General features: G+C 45.6%; 1 protein-coding gene across 1 annotated transcript in view; it reads right to left on the reverse strand.

The window, feature by feature from the left end:
• The window catches only part of oca2 (oculocutaneous albinism II), a 707523-nt gene that overhangs the window by 562618 nt on the left and 124547 nt on the right, over positions 1-20358 (reverse strand). The window contains exons 3-5 of the mRNA XM_085999552.1: positions 19961-20152; positions 11192-11249; positions 7181-7253 (exon numbers count right to left, since the gene is read on the reverse strand). Coding sequence (XP_085855678.1) covers positions 7181-7253; positions 11192-11249; positions 19961-20152 — 323 coding nt within the window. The remainder of the gene's footprint in view (positions 1-7180; positions 7254-11191; positions 11250-19960; positions 20153-20358) is intronic.

Genomic DNA, 20358 nt, shown 5'->3' on the forward strand with positions numbered 1-20358 from the left:
AGAAGGTGAGACATCACATTAACAGTGTTATATAAACATTTTGGAACAGAGAACTCCAAACTTAGGATCACAGTTTAACTAATTTGCATTTAATTCATTTTTCTTCTTAATCAATAATCCTAAATTGGGAGTCAGGGCCCAACAGCGGAGTCGCAGCACTGTGACAGCGTAGAGGGGTTCCTGCTCTTTGGGCATCGCGTGCACCTGTAACACCAAGCGCGAACCTCGCACTATAATACAAGGTCAGCTCCTTTGCACAATATCGCAGCACTCCCACCGCACAGCGCCAGGGTTGCCAACCCTCTCGGATTGTCCGGGGGACTCCCGGCGATGCCGCTCGATCTCCCGGGCGCCGCTGCTGCCAACCTGGGCGAAAAGTACTGTGTCGGCGCAGTTCGTCCGTGTCCTTCGGCAGCTTCCGTGAGTAAACGCCTTCTGGTAAATGGGGGGAGATAGCCAGGGTGTCAGCCTGTACAACTGAACACGCCAATATGTTCCTCGCAGCCAAGTCATTTTAAACTTAATTTTCAGCTTTGAAAGATGTGGGGGGAAGTATACAGTGGTGTTCCCCAGGGCTCGGTATTAGGACCACTGCTCTTTTTGAAATATATTAATGACCTGGACTTGCGTATAAAGGGCATAATTTCAAAGTTTGCAGATGACACAAAATCAGAAATGTAGTTAACAGTGAGGCGGATAGTAATACATTTCAAGAGGACAAAGACAGACTGGTGAAATGGGCAGGCACATGGCAGATGGCAGATGTAATTTAACACAGAGAAGTGTGAGGTGATACATTTTGGCAGGAAGAGGCAATATTAACTAAATGGTACAATTTCAAAGGGGTTGTAGGAACAGAGAGACCTGGGGGTGTATGTACACAAATCTTTGAAGGTGGCAGAACAAGCTGAGAAGGCCGAGTTAAAAAGGCATATGGGTTCCTTGGCTTTATTAACAGAGGCATAGAGTACAAAAGCAAGGAAGCTAATCATTTCTAAAACAATGGTTAGGCCTCAGCTGGACTTTTGTGTTCAATTGTGGGCACCGCACTTTAGGAAGTCATGGCCTTGGAGAGGGTGCAGAGGAGATTTACTAGAATGGTACAAGGGATCAGGGACTTCAGTTATGTGGAGAGACTGGAGAAGCTGGGGTGGTTCTCCTTAGAGCAGAGAAGGTTAAGAGGAAATTTGATAGAGGTGTTCAAAATCATGAGCGGTTTTGATAGAGTAACTGGGGAGAAACTGTTTCCAGTGGCAGAAGGGTCGGTAGCCAGAGGACACAGATTTAAAGGTGATTGGCGAAAGAATTAGAGACATTAGGAAGCATTGTTTTACACAGAGTTGTTGTGATCTGGAATGCACTACGTGAAAGGGTGCTGGAAGATGATGCAATAGCGACATTCAAAAGAGAATTGGATAAATACTTGAAGGAAAAATAAATGTACAGGGCTACGGGGAAAGAGCAGGGTAGTGGGACTAATTGGATAGCTCTCCCAAAGAGCCGGCACAGGCACGATGGGCTGAATGGCCTCCTCCTATGCTGTATCATTCTATGATTCTATGAGGGCAAAATTGGGTCACGCCCCCTTTGGAACGTTAACTTCGCTGGGGCGCTACTATTAGCGCCCCGAAAAAGTTAGCGCCCCGCGCCCAAAATTCACAGCTAGTGCCCCAAGAGACAATATGACTCCTCTTGGGGTGCTGCGAGGGAATATCGCGACGCTACGTGCCATGGTACTGCAGGCTTTCTTCCCCTTATTAAAGGGGAGGGGGCCTAGCGCAGCGCAACCCGGGGCCCAGCTGGGCAACCAGGGATCGGAGTGCCGGCAAAAGAGTCCGGCACTCAAGAGGAGTGCCGGGCTCACGGAGCGCAGCCGGCGCCCCGCGTGAGGGGGGCTTCACAGGAGGCTGGGGACAGCAACGGGGGAAGGTGCTGGCAGGTGGCCAGCAACAAAAATGGCCGCCCAGCACCTCCCCTTTAATTTGTGCCACCCCGGCCGCACGTACGCCCCCCTGACCCTGTCGGACATAGTGTCGGGGGGTAATTCAGGGGGCGCTACTGAAGATCGCGGCTGGAGCGGTGTGCATGGCGATGGCGTCATCGCCGGAAGTGCAGCACCGCGGGGCTAACCTCCCGCTGAATTTTGCGGGAGGCGTTAGTGGCGCCGCGCCCAGGCACTAGTTGCTTTGCGCAAATCAACCAAATTTTTCCTCCTATGTTTCTATACAGAATGTGCATTGCCAATACATGCGCTTCAATCTCAGCAACATCATACCCAGGTCGGTCGAATTAAAATTATAACCATCAAATCGGGGTCATTAGCCCCCTCAGCAAAAGCACAGCCATTAAAGTAAATGCAATGACATTTGCAGACTGCAGCAAATGTCGCAAGTCCAGTCCTCCAGGAACAGCAGAGTTGGCAACCCCTACACAACACGGGAAAAAAGTCACATTGTCTAGTGCCAGCGATTCTTAAAGGGTTGCACATCTGGCTCGCAGGCTATCAGCGTCACAGGAACTTAATTATCACACTCCATGCTTCCCAGGCTTCAGCGCCAGGGGCACTGAGCATCGCATTAATGTCCCCATGGAGAGATCTAACATCTTATTTATGGATTGTTTTTCCCTGCGGTGAAGGCTGCTGCAGCCAAGATTCTCAAACAGGCACCTTGTGCAATTAATTTGGGTTTCCCAAATATAACTGTTTTGAAAGGCCAGGTGCTCGGTGACTAGAATTGTACATTTCTTGCAAAAACCAATGAGATTTCAAAACAACGAACTACTGCTTTGGCAAACTGCTCCAAAAATGCACACTTTTGTTCCGTGAATACTTTTTGGAATAGTTCCCCCCCTTGCAGTCTTTCAATCATCTTAAAACATCCCGACCAAAAAGACGGAGTTAAAACATTTTTAAAAAACCCTTGTAACTTTGGAGTTGGTGCGATAGGCTCAAAAGAAATTGGCCCGGAATTTGCGGTCAGCGGCGAAGTGATGGCACTCATCGCTGACCTCGAAGAAAGCTGCCCACAGAGATCTAGTGATCTGTAGCGTGAATTTCAGCACTCCCAATGTTAGTTTGAATCTGGCGCCAAATCAAGCGAATCTCCAGCACCCAGCAACAGTGATGTCATCAAGCTGGCTAAGCAGCCAATCACATTGAAGAATTCTCACAGACAGCAAACCAGGAAGTAAAATGCACAGATTCTAATTGACTTTTTGTACATTTTTTTACAGACAGTGAAATGAAGATTGAGACATATACATATGATTAAGGTAGACGCTGAAATATTGGCCCGGATATTCCGATCCCTACGCGTGTGTACGCATTGTGTACCCACCCGTAGGGACATCAGAAATGCCGGTTTCAGGCATGCACAGCGCATGCGCTGAAAACCGGCATTTCCGCTCTGTCAAGAATGCTCTTGACAGATCGAATGCCTGCCCTGGAGAAGGGCCTCTGCGGGCGATAGTTCCACTTTCTGGAAAACCTCCGCCCGCAGAAAACCTTTAGAATTCTTACGCCTGGTATGCTTGTACCAGGATAAGAGTTGAAAAAAAGTTTTTAAAAATTTCAGTCATTTATCATTCAAAAATACTTTTAAAAGGGTAAGTTTATTTTTAGCCCTGTAAAAAACTTTAATTCGTTTTTTCAAAAAATGTAATTTTTGTTTAAAATATTTAATTTATTGTAATTTCAACTAATCTTAAAAATGTGATTTAAAAAATTTTTATTTAATGTTTTGAAGTGTTTTTGGGGTGATCTCCATTCATATATTTGACAGGTTCATATATTTGACAGGTCTATCTGTCAAGTGTATGAAGGGAGATTCCCTTCTTTGATTGGCTCCCCATGGCCCACGTGATCCCAGGGACACTCGCAAACCGCATGCACCCCTGGGATACGTGGGCCCAGCGCACTTGGAATTCAAGAGGCCCAGCATCGGAACTATATGCACCTCGGGAGCCCTCAGGTAAGTGCGTAGATTTTTCCTGAGGCACGCGGGAAGCCTCCGATTGGAAAATATGGCCCATTAAACAAACGTTTAAAGAAAAAAAATTATTTTAAAAAGCCATGTAATTCTTATCATATTAATGGAAAAATTTGACAGTATACAAATATAAAGTTAGTTTTTCAGGGCCAGAATGGTTTCTCAGCAGTCAATACGCCATTAAAAGCCCAGTTACACCTCTTTCAACAAAGCTTAACTTTTTCGGGGGGTTTAACAGCGATATTCCAGCGTATATGGGGAAGTTTTCGTCAGGAACTGTGATTTGAATTGATTGCCGGCTCCGGGGAGTTCCACAGCGCAACCTGCGGAGGAGCAGAGAACGACTGACCGCAACGCCTGGATTTTTGCCTTTATCTGCGCACGCGCTGACTCCAGAGGTTGCTGTCACTTTCAGAGGAGTAACGACGGTGAATGCTGACAGTTTCGCCACCATTACCACTGCAAAAATCCGGGGCCAGTATGTTCATCAAAGTGACCACGTGGACCCAACTTTATTGCACGATTTAAATACACAGGCAGTGAACCAGTACCTTACTGCATCGGGCAGCAATAAAATTACCAGTGAAATTAGTGCGCAAGTGAGCCACTACTGGGCTTGGTTTGCTGAAGACTAAACGATCAATCCTGTAACTCAGCGGACTGAAGGGCAAGTGAGTTATGTCGGCCTAATGCAGTAGTGCTTGTTCATTCAGTAAATTTCCAAACCTAGAATCATAGCATTTGCAGAGATAGAATGAGGTCATACGGCCCATAAAGATGCTAGCTCTTCAACTGGATCGATTAGCCTACTTCCCTGCCCGTTTTTCTGTATCTTTATATATTCTTCCTTTTCAAATACTAATCCAGTTCCCTTTTAAGCGATATTATAGCCTCTGCTTCAATTGCCACTCGATTAGATCCAACTTTATTTCACAATTTAAATAAAATGCAGTGAAGCTAGTGCATAAAGGAAATGCTGTGGGGCTTGATTTATCCCTCCATGTTCTAATAATGCTATGTGCAAAAAAAAATTCCTTGTAACTGCCCCTTTCATTCTTCACGTGATAATCCTGAGTTTTTGAAAGAAAAAAAAAGAAAGTCTTGCATTTATATAGCGCCTATCATGACCTCAGATTGTCTCAAAAGCATTTTACAGCCAATGAAGTACTTTTTGAAGTGTAGTCACTGTTGTAATGTGGGAAGTGCAGCAGCCAATTTGCGCACAGCGAGCTCCCACAAACAGCAATGTGATAATAACCGGATAATCTGTTTTTAGTGATGTTGATTGAGTGATAAATATTGGCCCCAGGGATAACTCCCCTGCTCTTCTTCGAAATAGTACCGCACTGGAGTGTCAGCCTAGATTTTTGTGCTCAAGTCGCTGGAGTGGGACTATGAACTCACAACCTTCTGACCCAGTAGGTGAGAGTGATTACCCACTGAGCCACAGCAGACAGCTGCCCCCTTGTTACTGATTTGCCAACCCAGTGGAAACAATTTTTTACTATTTACGCACTCAAAACATTTCATGATTTTAAAAACCTCTATTACATCCCCCCTCCCCCCGCCCTTAACCTTCTTTTTTCAGTTTTTCTTCATAACTATAACCTTTCATACATGGTATCATTCTAGTAAATCTCCTCCATACCCTTTTCATGGCTCCAATATTCTTTTTATTATGGGGTGCCAGAACTGCATGCAATACTCCAGCTGTTCCATTAACATCAATTCCTTGCTTTTCTATTCAGCGCCCCTCTAAACAAAACCCAACAACCCACTTGCCTTTTCCGGGTCTTTTCTGCCTACACTCTTTGAAGTACCGAGACAGTGCTGCACTGTCGGAGGTGCCGTCTTTCGGATGAGACGTTAAACCAAGGCCCCCATCTGCTCTCTCAGGTAGACGTAAAAGATCCCATGGCACTATTTCAAAGAAGAGCAGGGGAGTTATCCCCGGTGTCCTGCCCACTATTTGTCCCTCAATCAACATAAAAAAGATTACCTGGTCATTAACACATTGTTGTTTATGGGAGCTTGCTGTGCACAACTTGGCTGCTGCGTTTTCCTACATTACAACAGTGACTTCAAAAGTACTTCATTGGCTGTAAAGCGCTTTGAGATGTCCGGAGGTCATGAAAGGCGCTATATAAATGCAAGTCTTTCTTTGATATCATTTACTCCGTGACTATGTCCAAATCATTTATATAAATGTAAAACAAAAATGTCTTGTCTTTTATATACAGCATATATATACACTCTCTGGGTGAAGAAATTCCTCCTCATCTCTGTTTTAAATGGGCAGCACTTATCCTGAAACTATGCCCCCTAGTTCTAGATTCCCCCACGAGGGGAAACATCCTCTCTGCATCTACCCTGTCAAGCCCCTTCAGAATCTTATATGTTTCAATAAGATCCCCTCTCATTCTTCTAAACTGCAATGAGTATAGGCCCAACCTGCTCAACCTTTCCTCATACGTCAACCCCTTCATCTCAGGAATCAACCTTGTGAACCTTCTCTGAACTGCCTCCAATGCAAATATATCCCTCCTTAAATAAGGAGACCAAAACTGCGCGCAGTACAGTACAGCATTGAGCGCATATTCCACGGATTGTGGATGATGTTTCAAAAAGTTGCCGTCGATGTACCTCCGTGTGCAAACATCGCCTGATGTGTCACACAATTTGGGAAGTCTAACTAAGAGATTGAGAAATAACTGAAACGTTAGCCAGAGTTCCCGCTGCTGAGTACAACCCACTGGCCACTGATGTGTGGACACCAGAGGGGTTGGATTCCTCATCTTGTTATGTGTTGCAAAATCATGAGGTAGTTTCCCCCCCTTACCCCACCCACCCCTTTCTACCACACTGACTTTGGGCAGCTGAAGTTACTAAACTCTCTTTATAAACCTTCCCAGTTTAGTAAAACACATTTCTCTTTAACTTGACAGCGAAGCCTTGCCTGCATTGCTCAGACCAAGGAACCTCATTGAAACTTGTGTCAGGGACATTAATTATTAAAAAATATATATATTTTTTATAAACCTCTAAGCCAAATCACTAATCGAGTGGTGTTTTACCAAAGTTCTTCCAAGCAGGCGTTTTTAATCACTGTGCTATCACAAATGATCGGCATCCATAATGGATAGCTACACGCAACGCAGCAGCAACTGAATAATTGCATTGGAAAAGGATACATGTGCTTTCAAATGGTGAAACAGCTAGCATTTGTCTGGGGTTCCCACGATCCGGATGAGAGCTAAATAAAACCTGCAATCATTGGAAAATTCAACCGTTATAAACCAGTTCCATTTCAGCCCATAGATTAAGGGATGTTTTGCAGGTAGCAAGAAAACCCACATAGAAATATGTTACTGACGTGGTTTCAATTACTAACAAGCTGGTAACCCAGTTTTTTATTTGTTTATGGGATGTGGGCATCCCTCATTGCCCTTGAGAAGGTGGTGGTGAGCCGCCTTCTTGAACCGCTGCAGTCCGTGTGGTGAAGGTACCCCCACAGTGCTGTTAGGGAGGGGGTTCCAGGATTTTGACCCAGCGACGATTAAGGGTCGGCGAGATACTTCTAAGTCAGGATGGTGTGTGACTTGGAGGGGAACTTGGAGGTGGTGGTGTTCCCATGCACCTGCTGCCCTTGTCCTTCTAGGTGGAGGAGGTCGCGGGTTTGGGAGGTGCTGCCGAAGAAGCCTTGGCGAGTTACTGCAATGCATCTTGTGGATGGTACACACTGCAGCCACGGTGCGCTGGGGGTGGAGGGAGTGAATGTTTAAGGTGGTGGATGGGGTGCCAATCAAGCGGGCTGCTTTGTCCTGGATAGTGTCGAGCTTCTTGAGTGTTGTTGGAGCTGCACTCATCCAGGCAAATGGAGAGTATTCCATCACATTCCTTATTTGTGCCTTGTAGATGGTGGAAAGGCTTTGGGGAGTCAGGAGGTGAGGCACTCACTGCAGAATACCTAGCCTCTGACCTGCTCTTTTATCCAACATTAGACTTCCTGAGCAATTGGTGCAAGGTATGTAGATGGTGACAGATGGGAACCAGTGAACAAAAATTGGTATAAAATGGAGGGTCTGAATTGCTCATCCAATGTTGGAGAGATTGGGTCGACTAGGCCTGTATTCACTAGTGTTTAGAAGAATGAGAGGGGATCTCATTGAAACGTATAAAATTCTGACAGGGTTAGACGGATTGGATGCAGGGAGGATGTTTCCCCTGGCTGGGGGGGTCTATAACGAGGGGTCACAGTCTCATGATACGGGGTAGGATATTTAGGGCTGAGATGAGGAGAAATTTCTTCACTCAGATGGTGGTGAACCTGTGGAATTCTCTACCACAAAGGGCTGTGGAGGCCGAGTCACTGAATATATTTAAGAAGGAGATAGATAGATTTCTAGACACAAAAGGCATCAAGGGGTATGGGGAGAGAGTGGGAATATGGTATTGAGATAGAGGATCAGCCATGATCATAGTGAATGGCGGAGCAGGCTCGAAGGGCCGAATGGCCTACTCCTGCTCCTATTTTTCTATGTTTCTAGAGTCAGGAAGTTACTGTTGGTGATTTTAGTGGGTAAATGCACAAAACGTTGAGGTCAATTTGAACTTGGGGTGGGGGGAGAAGGGGTTGCGGGTGCCAAAGTGGGCGGAGGTCCGTCTGGCCCCACAAAGTTTGAGGCCCGGTAGATTTTAACTCTCGAGTCTCATTCGCATGCACTGAAACCGACTCCCGCCTGAAATGGTCGGGAACGGCGTCAATGCCCAGCGGGCAAGCGTCACTGGGCGAGGGGGGTTAAAATCAGCCCCATAAACCATTTCTCACTCCACAGAAGCTGCCTGGCCTGCTAATTTTCTGTTTCTATTTCAGATTTCCAGCATCCACAATATTTTGCATTTGCGATATTGCGCACGGTCCTTTGTTGTTATGGCTTTAACCTATTTATTTAGTTTCCACTAAAATAGCTCTGGGTGGAATTCTCTACCACAGAAGGCAGTTGAGACCAATTCATTAAATATATTCAAGAAGGAGTTAGATATATTTCTTAAGGCCAAAGGGATCAAGGGATATGGGGAGAAAGCAGGGACAGGGTACTGAATTTGGATGATCAGCCATGATCTCATTAAATGGCGGAACAGGCTCGAGGGGCCGAATGGCCTATTCCTGCTCCTATCTTCTATGTTTCTATGTTTCTAAAAGGGAATATAAGTATATGAAGCAATCGCTAATTTCCCCAGTGATCCCTCTGTTATTTTAATACATGTCAATCATTTATCTAGCTGCCGCTAAAATGGCAGCTGAAATAATGCTGTATGAATACATTAAGCAAGGGATAATATTACCAACAGTAATTTCTAGGCTTATGTCTAATTCTTCATCCTGCTTCCATTTTAAAAGCCTCTTCTTTTCAGTCCAGGGTCTGGAATCATTGTTGAGATTGGTTGTGGGATTCATACTTATTCCCTACAAACTCTGGCCTATATTGTGGTTGAAGGGTTGAATCAGACATCTAGGCCTAACACACATCAATCTAGTGTCATAACATGCAGGCATTACTCCAACTGCTCCTTTCATTCCGACTTCATAAATTCCAATGTCTAACCCCAAGAGGTGACCTGCTTGAAAGGGCTGCCATGCCGTACTGAGCTGTAAAGCCAGCCGGATCTCCATAGGCTTGGCAACCCTCCAGGACTGTCCCGGAGTCTCCAGGAATTGGAAATTAATCTCCAGGACCCTGTTGTGAGCAACACCCGGGAGAAAAATCATTGGGGCATTAAACAAAATTGTATCTTTTCAAATTTTCTTCGAACAATTTAATTTATTAGTTATAAAAGTATTGGAGCTGGGGGGGGGCGGAAATGCCTGTTTCACCAACAGTCATGATCAATCCAATTCGGTAACAAAAGAGTCTTGCTCCCTTTCCAATTGGCCATGTGAAGGTGGTGCGCCTGAAGGATGAACCAATGGCGGGAGTGTGCGGGGGTGGGGCGGTTCGAGGTCATGTGACAAACACCTCCAGGAACACAGCCAACCAGAGCTGGCAACCCTAGACCTCCGGGGAAGTCAAGTGTGGAAAGCCCCCATTTGACGCACAGAAAAAGTTTCAAGTTTTTAGAAATCATATTTTAAGTAATTTCTCTCCCCCCCCCCCACCCCACTGAAGAAATATGTAGATGGAACAAAACATTTTGGAGAATTTTCACCCTTCATTTAGGCTGCCATATATATTCATCTAGAGCCATCCTTTGTCTCTTTACCTGTCCTATTACCATCTCGTCTCGCCTTGAATATCTCTTAATGTCTCTTCACCTCTCACAGACCTTCCCTTTTGTTCTTTCATCCCCTCCCCCATTTCCCAGCCCCCAAACTTGTTTTTTCGTCCGTTTCATTTCCTGCTTTTTTCTCAGTTCTGACGAAGGGTCTTCGACCTGAAACGTTAACTCTGTTTCTCTCTCCACGGATGTTGCCTGGCCTGCAGAGTTTTTCCAGCGTTTTCTGTTGTTATTTCGGATTTCCAGCATCCGCAGTATTTTGCTGCCATTATACTGCCGCTTTCACATTGGCGAGACATGGTTTTAAGGACACACCAGTGGGAAAGTGGCAGCCTAACTCGATCTGATTCCCAAGTGCCCTGAAGCAAAGTAGTCTCACACCACTTAGGTTCCACACCAGTGTCACGCCATCTCAGTTAAAGTGCTCAAGAAGCCGTCTGGGGCCCGTGGAAACTTTGTAAACTTACTTTTGACACTTTATTTTAATGTTGTGAGAGAAGGAACACCTCTATATGTAGTCCAACATTAACAATTAGCCATCTAGGGAATGGAGCTCTGTGCCTGCATCCAGAAATATTTGTGTTGAGCTCCTACGTTAACACCACATGCAGACAAGATGCAGCTGTCAATACAACTTGTGTCTGCTGGTTGTCCGTTGAACGATACATCAAACAAGGACTTACATTGATATAACACCTTTAACCTAGTAAAACATCCCAAGGCGCGTCACAGGAGCGTAATTAGACAGTACAGTGATACAGTGAGCAGCCACCATTCCTGAGTTATAATGCCTGTCTGAGACAAGCAACAGTGGCCTTAATTAACTGGGTTTGTGCACAGTAACTGCTTTCACTCAAGTCAGCCACATAGAGTGAAAGCTAAGTAAAGCTAGCTCTACATGAAGTAATGGAAAACAGAGCACCTACTGAGCAAATGACTACGAAGATAAACAGGCTTGAAATCTTCAAGACTCTTAAAATACATCTGCAAAAAAAACAAACAAAAAAGAGGTGTAAACATAGACACAGTCATCAGCTTTAAGCAAAGTCTATAGTCTATGCCTAATTGACTCTGATTGACAGCAATGCAGTTCAAAGCTGACTTTAAAAGGATACACATTATCCTAAAACCTTGCGTGATTATACAAACATACACAGATTATTGATCTGGAATGCACTGCCTGAAACGGTGGAGGAAGCCAAATCAATAGTAACTTTCAAAAGGTTTGCTTACGCAAACACTGAGGAAGCAGTTCTCCAGGTTCTTTGCCAGGTAGGTGTGCCAGTGCTGCGGCAATGGCTGGTGTCATCTTGACAGGTACAGCCAGGCTGGGTCTTGATGAGTCTCGCATAGCTTCTTTAACACAGTACCCTGAAATCGTGGTGTACTCTGATTGGGGTGCTTTCAGAGAAGCATCCAACATAACTGTAGGGATTCACATTCTGAATCTTGCATGTCAGGTATGGAGGGATGGGGGTGGGGGTGATGCGGTCCCAACTTGCCTTGAGAAGATGAACATCCACCTGTGCTATTCATCTGCTAATGTGAGGTGCCAATTACTCTGCAGATGTGTGTGCAGAAACCATTGGATGGGTACAGAGCATATTTTGTGCAGTATGACCTGCATGGCAACCCCTCTGTAGGTCCTCCTTTTGCATATTACATAGAATTTACAGCACAGAAATAGGCCATTCAGCCCAACTGGTCTTTGCCAGCGTTTATGCTCTACACAAGCTTCCTCCCACCCCTCTTCATCTAACCCTATTGGCATGTCCTTCCATTCCTTTCTTCATCATGTGCTTATCTAGCTTCCCCTTAAGTGCGTCTATGTTATTCGCCTTAACTACTCCTTGTGGTAGTGAGTTCCACATTCTAACCACTCTCTGGATACAGAAGTTTCTCCTGAATTCCCGATTGGATTTATTGGTGACTGTCTTATATTTATGGCCCTAGTTTTGCTCTCCCCCACAAGTAGAAACATCTTTGCTAAGTCTACCCTATCAAACCCCTTCATAATTTTAAAAACCTCTATCAAACATATTGGCCCAGAAATTCGGGTCGGGGGCTTCCCACGGGTGCAAGCTCCTGACCTGCACTTACCTAGCGCGCCGGCCATTGTGCTGTGGGCCCCCTGTGGAATTGCGATCCTGGGCCTGCTCCAACTGCCGGCATGCAGTGCTTGCGTATCCCAGGGGCGCAGTTAGTTTGAAGCGTCCCCTGGGATCACGTGGGCCATGGGGAGCCAATGGTAGCAGGGAATGCTTCATTCATAAGTTTGACAGGAAGGGCTGTCAAACCTATAAATACTATAAGCCCCAAAACATCACTAAATCTTCAAATAAATGTAAAAAAAAAACACATTTTTAAAATAAACTATAAATTACATGAAATAACTATTTTAAACAATAATTTAAATTTTTGAAATTTTTTTTTTCTAACAGGGCTAAAAATAAACTTACCTTTCTTTAAAGTGTTTAAAAATAATAAACCTGTGGAAAAAATGATTTAATTTTAATTAATTCACCACTTACCTTGTTAAAAGCAGGCCTTGCGACTGCTTTTTACATGTCTAACTTCTGGAGACTTACCTTCCCGGGAAAACCTGCAAAAAAAACGTAAGTTCGATGCGCACGCGCTGCCTCTCCTGCGCACGCGTTCGACCTCTGAATCCCTTCTTTCAGGGGAACGGAAGTGCCGGTTTCCCGTGCATGCGCAGTGCATGCAGGTAACCGGCACTTCCATTGGGCCTACGGGTGAGTACCCCATGCGTACTCACCCGTGGAGACCCGAATTTCTGGGCCAATATAAAGGGCAATTCCCATTGGGAAACCAATTGGTAATAGTACTAGAACAAAATAACTTAGTTATATCATCTAACCTGTGAGGTTATTCACTTTGGTAGGAAGAATAGAAAAACATAATGGCCTAGAAATTCAGTGGCCTGCGCCACCAGTTTGCACCCAAAGAGGGCACTCAGTGGCTTTTGCGCCACTGGCCACACCTACCGTGATATTTAGCGGGGCGCTAATGGCGGCGTTAGCCTGTAGCGCTGCGCCGCCACCGATGACGTAATCGGTGTGCGCAGCACCCCGCTATCGCCCCGATGGCCATATTTGGTCGCACCCGCCTCTTCAGCGCTGGCCGCAAATAGCGACCGGTACACAGGGGCCTACCTGTGGCGGTAGTGGTGCTAGTTAAGGTGGAGGTGCGGCCAGCCGCTTTTTCGGCGCCCGCCTGCCCGCACCTCCGTCCCCGGCCTCCTACACACCCCCCCCCCCCCCCGCGGCATTGCCGGCTGTTTCCCGAGAGCCCGGCACTTCTCCTTGGTGCCGGGCTCATTTGCCGGCACTCGTGAGCGGGGATCGCGCTGTTGCAGGCACCTCCCCCTTAACAGTGGGAGAAAGGCCTGCAGTACCGCAGCCTGCCGTGCCGCAGCGTGTGGCGCTGCGGCCCTTAGCGCGCCGATATTCAGTTTCAGCGTCCCAAGCGGGGCGCGGGAAGCCTCGTTTAGCGGCCCGCTTCCATTTGGGGCGCAGAAACTGAATATCCGGATGGCGCAACTGGCTCCGCACGCAGCGGTAATTCCGGCGCCCAGGCGAGCTTGGCGCCCCAAACTGAATTTTTAGCCCAATATTTTTTAAATGGTGAGAAACTTTCAAATATTGGTGTTCAGAGAGATTTGGGTGTCCTCATGCAAGAAACACAGAAAGCTAGCATGCAGGTACAGCAAGCAATAAGGAAGGCAAATGGCATGTTGGCCTTTATTGCAAGGGGGTTGGTGTACAAGAGTAAGGAAATCTTGCTACAATTGTACAGGGCCTTGGTGAGACTATACCTGGAGTACTATGCACGGTTTTGGTCTCCTTATCTAAGGAAGGATATACTTGCCGTGGAGGCGGTGCAGCGAAGGTTCACTAGATTGTTTCCTGGGATGAGAGGGCTGTCCTATGATGAGAGATTGTGTAGAATGGGCCTATACTCTGGCGTTTAGAAGAATGAGAGGTGATCTCATTGAAACATACAAGATTCTGAAGAGGATTGACAGGGTAGATGCTGAGAGGTTGCTTCCCCTGGTTGGAGTGTCTAGAACTAGGGGGCATAGTCTCAGGATAAGGGGTAGGCCATTTAAGACTGAGAGGAAGAGGAATTTCTTCACTCAGAGGTTTGTGAATCTTTGGAATTCTCTGCCCCAGAGGGCTGTGAATGCTGAGTCTTTGAGTATATTCAAGGCTGAGATAGATAGATTTTTGGACTCTAGGGGAATCAAGGGATATGGAGATCGGGCGGGAAAGTGGAATTGAGGTCGATGATCAGCCATGATGTTATTGAATGGCGGAGCAGGCTCGAGGGGCCGTATGCCCTACTCCTGCTCTTATTCTTCTGTTCCTCCTCAGTATTCCATAGGCTACCTTCCACAGGATGAACAAAACATTAAATGTGCCCCATAGTCTAAAAGTTCCTTTGTCTGCCTCCACTGAAATAGTACACACAGTCAGGCAGAAAAATTCACCCATCTAATAATCTGTGGAAGATCAATCCAGTTTCAATATCCCAAGTAAAAGAACTAGAGCGTATGTCTTTTGTGTAAGTAACTGGTGGAGCTAAGAGAGTTGCTTTAGCAATTACACACATACACACACAGGCTACTGCAGCCTGGAATAGCTGCAAGGCTGGTTGCAGAGACTTTCAATTTGTCATTGTCAGTCGGACCAATAAGCATTGACAGTGACAAAGAACTGAATATTGGGCAGGTCATATAACGGGCAGCAGACACAATTTTGCATCCTCGTCCATGTCCATGTCCAGTTTCACCCCTTTTTAAAATTTATTTGTTCCTGGGATGTGGGCATCACTGGCAAGGTCAACATTTATTGCCCATCCCTAATTGCCCTTGAGAAGATGGTAGTGAGCCGCCCTCTTGAACCGCTGTTCTTTGTAGCGGATTGGTACAACTGAGTGGCTTACTCGGCCATTTCAGAGAGCAGTTAAGATTCAACCAAATTGCTGTGGGTCTGGAGTCACATATCGGCCAGACCGGGTAAGGATGGCAGATTTCCTTCCCTAAATAACATTAGTGAACCAGATGGGTTTTTACAACAATCCAGTAGTTTCATGGTCACCATTACTGACACGAGCTTTTTATTCCAATTATTATTATTACTAATTTAATTAACTTTATTTAAATGGTGGGATTTGAACTCGTCCAGGGCCTCTGGATTACTAGTCCAATAACATAGCCACTATGCAACCGTCCCCGGTAAGGAAGTTGTATTAGGACTGACTCAGACAACAGTTGATTTCAACAACTACTTTATCCTGAGGTACTGCTGTATTTCCAGCTGCCTCCCGAGATGAATATGTTCCTCCTGTAACCAGTCGCTGTTCTACACTGGTTCACCCTCTCTTTACACTCACTCAGCACTTCCCCCACCAAGCTGTCCCTTACATTACACATTACTGGCTTACAACTTTTTTTGTCACAACCTATAGCTGTCACATTTAATAACAAGAAAATCTAGCTGGCGACCTTTCCTCGCTTATACCTTCCTCGGTGGAATAAAAGCGGTTTCCGAATGCAATTGGTGAATTCGAACATTCAGCGATTATTTTCATCTTGGAAGTTGCAGGACTGTTCTCCTTGCTGATGCGGTTTTGTTGATTGAAAAAACCTATTTATTGAAAGATACCGCTTTCTCCCCCACTGTGAAGGAAGTCAGATCAGGAACAATGCGTAACTCTACCACTTTCTAGACGGTGTTTGATTTTAACGGTTTCAACGACGCATAGAATGGGGTAGAATTTCCTCGTGGAGAGCTGCGTCCATGTTATGCTAATGAAAAAAGATTTGCCCCCGTCGGTTTTTCAGAGAGGCAGTTACACAAGAGTTTCCTGGGCCAGCTCATTTGCACACCCATTGGCGTAAACCCCGTGTAAAATGGGGGTAATTAGCTGGAGTGCGTAGAAACTGGAGAGCCGCCTTTATAAGAACTCCAGCATCAGACGAGGGGACAACAAGGTAAGGAGGGAATATAGTGCTTGTCTCACTCACGTGACTCTCAGATAACTGCACTGAATGTTTCATCAATCTTTTCATCATACTTTGAGCATTATGTCTACAACAGGAGCATCTGCACCGAGCAACCAGACAAGGCAGCAGGGCATGGCACCGAAACAAACACCTCCAACCCCTCTTCAAGAAAACTGAAGTCAGGAGGCACAGACAGCTAGGTGTGGGTGACAGCAGGTCAGCTAGGAATATCACTCATGCCATCTGGAGGGAGGTGGCACTAGCACCGAGTGCCAAATCCCTCACCCCAAGGGCAGAAAGAAGTTCAATGATCTCACTGGGGCAGGCAAGGTAACTCAAGATTCCTTATCTTCCTTTTCCACCCTGGGCACTCTTCATCCATGCACGCACACTAACTCACTTATATTTACCAACCAAACTTTCAGTATAGATTTGTAACTTCACCATCACCACCACTCCTCTCTTTCTTGATTATCCACTACTGCCACCTTCAGCAAGAGAAGCAAATTTCTTCATAACCATTGTTAGTGAAATTAACATTGTCATTCAGGTTGAAATTACACCGTGTAATATTAGTCCAAAACCACCAACATCCTTGCATGAAATTCCTTAGTCTGCCACTTTAAAGTAGGGGTTAAGCTGTTTAAAATAAATGGACTAATGTCTTTCTTAAAGTAGAGTTCAAAGGAATTTAATAGTAGCATTAATGTGCTTGTCACTAATATCATAGACCACAATTTGAACTTAAATGATTGGAGAACGTGACAAGGATTTCTGTGAGACTGAACTAGTCAAGCTACTTTTTTCACCGTTAACTTCCAGGATCAGACATTGATCAAGAATCACTTTCAATTTGTTAATTTCCTGTCAAGAAAATTGAGCCTCTTCCTCCATGGCTTAGTAGGTAAATGTACAGTCTCGCACATGACTGAACCATACAAGCCATGAAGGTCCCATGTTGAGCCCCTGGTCTGTGCGGAGTTAGCTGACTTCAGCTAGGGCAGGGCAGTGACAGCACAATGGGCCTGAGGGCCTCTGGCCATGGAGGAGAGAAAAAACAAGCATGGTTCCCGCTCCTGATTACTATGCAGTGACCTGTAAGAGCGCATTGGTAGGTGTCTGATGAGGCAGGATAGGAATCACCTTTGATGGTCGATTAGCCTACTTACAATAACAACTTGCATTTATATAGCACCTGTAACGTAGCAAAATGCCCCAAGGCGCTTCACAGGAGCGTTACCAAACAGAATTTGACACCGAGCCACATAAGGAGATATTAGGACAGGTGACCAAAAGCTTGGTCAAAGAGGTAGTCGTTAAGCAGCATCTTAAAGGAGGAGAGAGGGGTAGGGAGCCGGAGAGGATTAGTGAGGGAATTCCAGAGCTTAGCGCCTAGGAAGTTGAAGGTACGGCCAGCAATGATGGAGCGATTAAAATCGGGGATACACAAGAGGTCAGAATTGGAGGAGCGCAGATATCTTGGAGGGTTATAGGGCTGCAGGAGATTACAGAGATAGGGAGGGGCGAGGCCATGGAGGGATTTGAAAACAAGGATGAGAATTTTAAAATTGAGGTGTTGCCTTACCAGGAGCTAATGTAGGTCAGCGAGCACAGGGGTGATGGGTGAATGGGACTTGGTGGGAGATTACATAGGATATACGTCACAGAAACAGGCCATTCGGCCCAACCAATCCATGCTGGCATTCATGCTCCACATGAGCCTCCTCCAGTCTTTCCTCATCTAAATCTATCAGCATAACCCTCTATTCCCTTCTCCCTCATATGCTTGTCGAGCCTCCCCTTAAATGCATCTATGCGATTTGCTTCAACCGCTCTCTGTGGTAGCGAGTTCCACATTCTCACCACTCTCTGGGTAAAGAAGTTTCTTCTGAATTCCCTATTGGATTTCTTGGTGACTATCTTATATTGATGGCCTCTAGTTTTGCTCTTCCCCACAAGTGGAAACATTCTCTCTGTATCCACTCTGTCAAAACCTTTCATCATTTTAAAGACCTCTATTAGGTCACCCCTCAGCCTTCTCTTTTCAAGAGAAAAGAGACCCAGCCTGTTCATCCTTTCCTGATATGTATACCCTAGCATTTCTGGTATCATCCTTGTAAATCTTCTCTGCACCCTCTCCAGTGCCTCTATATCCTTTTTATAATATGGCAACCAGAACTGCACGCAGCACTCTAAGTGTGGTCTAACCAAGGTTCGATACAGGTTTAGCATAACTTCCTTACTTTTCAATTCTATCCCTCTAGAAATAAACCCTAGTGCTTGGTTTGCTTTTTTATGGCCTTGTTAACCTGTGTCGCAACTTTTAATGATTTGTGTATTTGTACTCCGAGACCCCTTTGTTCCTCTACTCTATTTAGATTCTTATTTTCCAAGTAATATGTGACCTCCCTACTTTTCTTACCAAAATGTAATACCTCACATTTATCTGTGTTGAAATTAATTTGCCAATTATATGCCCATGCTGCAGTTTATTAATACAATAGCAAAATACCGCGGATGCTGGAAATCCGAAATAACAGCAGAAAACGCTGGAAAAACTCAGCAGGCCAGGCAACATCCGTGGAGAGAGAAACAGAGTCAATGTTTCAGGTCGATGATCTTTCGTCAGAATTGGCCCCAGTTCTGACGAAGGGTCTTCGACCTGAAACGTTAACTCTGTTTCTCTCCCCACGGATGCTGCCTGGCCTGCTGAGTTTTTCCAGCGTTTTCTGTTGTTATTTCTGAAAGTTTATTAATGTCCTCCTGTAATTTGTTGCAGTCCTCCTCAGTATTGACTATCCCCCTCCAAGTTGAGGTCATCCGCAAATTTAGAAATTGTGTTTTTGATTCCAAAGTCTAAATCGTTAATATAAATTGTGAACAGCAGTGGTCCCAGCACTGATCCTTGTGGAACACCACTACCCATCTTCTGCCACTCTGAATAGCTACCCTTAACCCCTACTCTCTGCTTTCTGTATTGAAGCCAGCTAGCTATCCATTCTGCTACTTGTCCCCTGACTCCGCATTCTCTGACCTTGTTCATTTGGATACAGGCAACGATGAGCTCAAGTTTAGGGAGGGTGCAAGGTGGGAGGCCAGCCAGGAGCGCGCTGGAATAGCCAAGTCTAGGGGTAACAAAGGCATGGATGAGGATTTCAACTGCAGATCAGCTGAGGCAGGGACGGAGACGGGCAAAGTTACGGAGGTGGAAGTAGGCGATCTTTATGATGGCGCGGATATGTGGTCTGAAGCTCATTTCGGGGTTAAATAAGACACCAAGGTGACGAACGGTCTGGTTCAGCCTCAGACAGTGGCCAGGGAGAGGGATGGAGTTGATGGCTAGGGAACGGAGTTTGTGACACATAAACAATGGCCAATAATGCAAAAGCAAAATACTGCGGATGCTGGAAACCTGAAATAAAAACTGATTGAAATACTCAGCAGGTCAGGCAGCATCTGTGGAGAGAGAAACAGAGTTAACGTTTCAGGTCGATGACCTTCCGTGGGCCATGTGGGTAAGGTAATGTGTGTTTTGCACCTGTGGAGATGGATTAAAGCCTTCAGGAAAGGAGAGGAGTAAATTGAAAAGGGAGGCAAAGAAAATTAAAAACAATATTGGTAGGAAACTATTACACAAAGTGCAATGGAACAGCAGGACATTGGTTACCTAAGCTTGTTGGAAAGTTTGAAATTCAGGTGAAGGCTGTCCAAGGTGTCACCTTTCTCGGTAGAGGTAGATGCAGAAAGCCAGCCAACTTCACTGCCCAGTCGACCCCTTCGCTCCAGTTCTCCCGAGCTACATTCCCATGATTCGTCAGGAGCCGAATAATCCACTTCATGAAGAGTCAAGTAGCTTCTTCTATAAAAGGAAAAGTAACGCCTTTACATGACCCGCTCCCGAAATTGCAACATGATCAGCAACAGCAGTGGAAAGCATGACAATACGCTGCCGCTGTACTGAGGGCACAATGCGCAGACTGGGGTAGATGTTCAACTAGTCACCCAGGCGCCACACTGACACTGTGCATCGACCATCCGTTATAGTAACCGCCTGTAAAGTCTGTG

Source organism: Somniosus microcephalus, chromosome 10 (assembly GCF_052327205.1).
Source record: "Somniosus microcephalus isolate GS21.2 chromosome 10, FLI_Smic_1.0, whole genome shotgun sequence".
Classification (NCBI taxonomy): domain Eukaryota; kingdom Metazoa; phylum Chordata; class Chondrichthyes; order Squaliformes; family Somniosidae; genus Somniosus; species Somniosus microcephalus.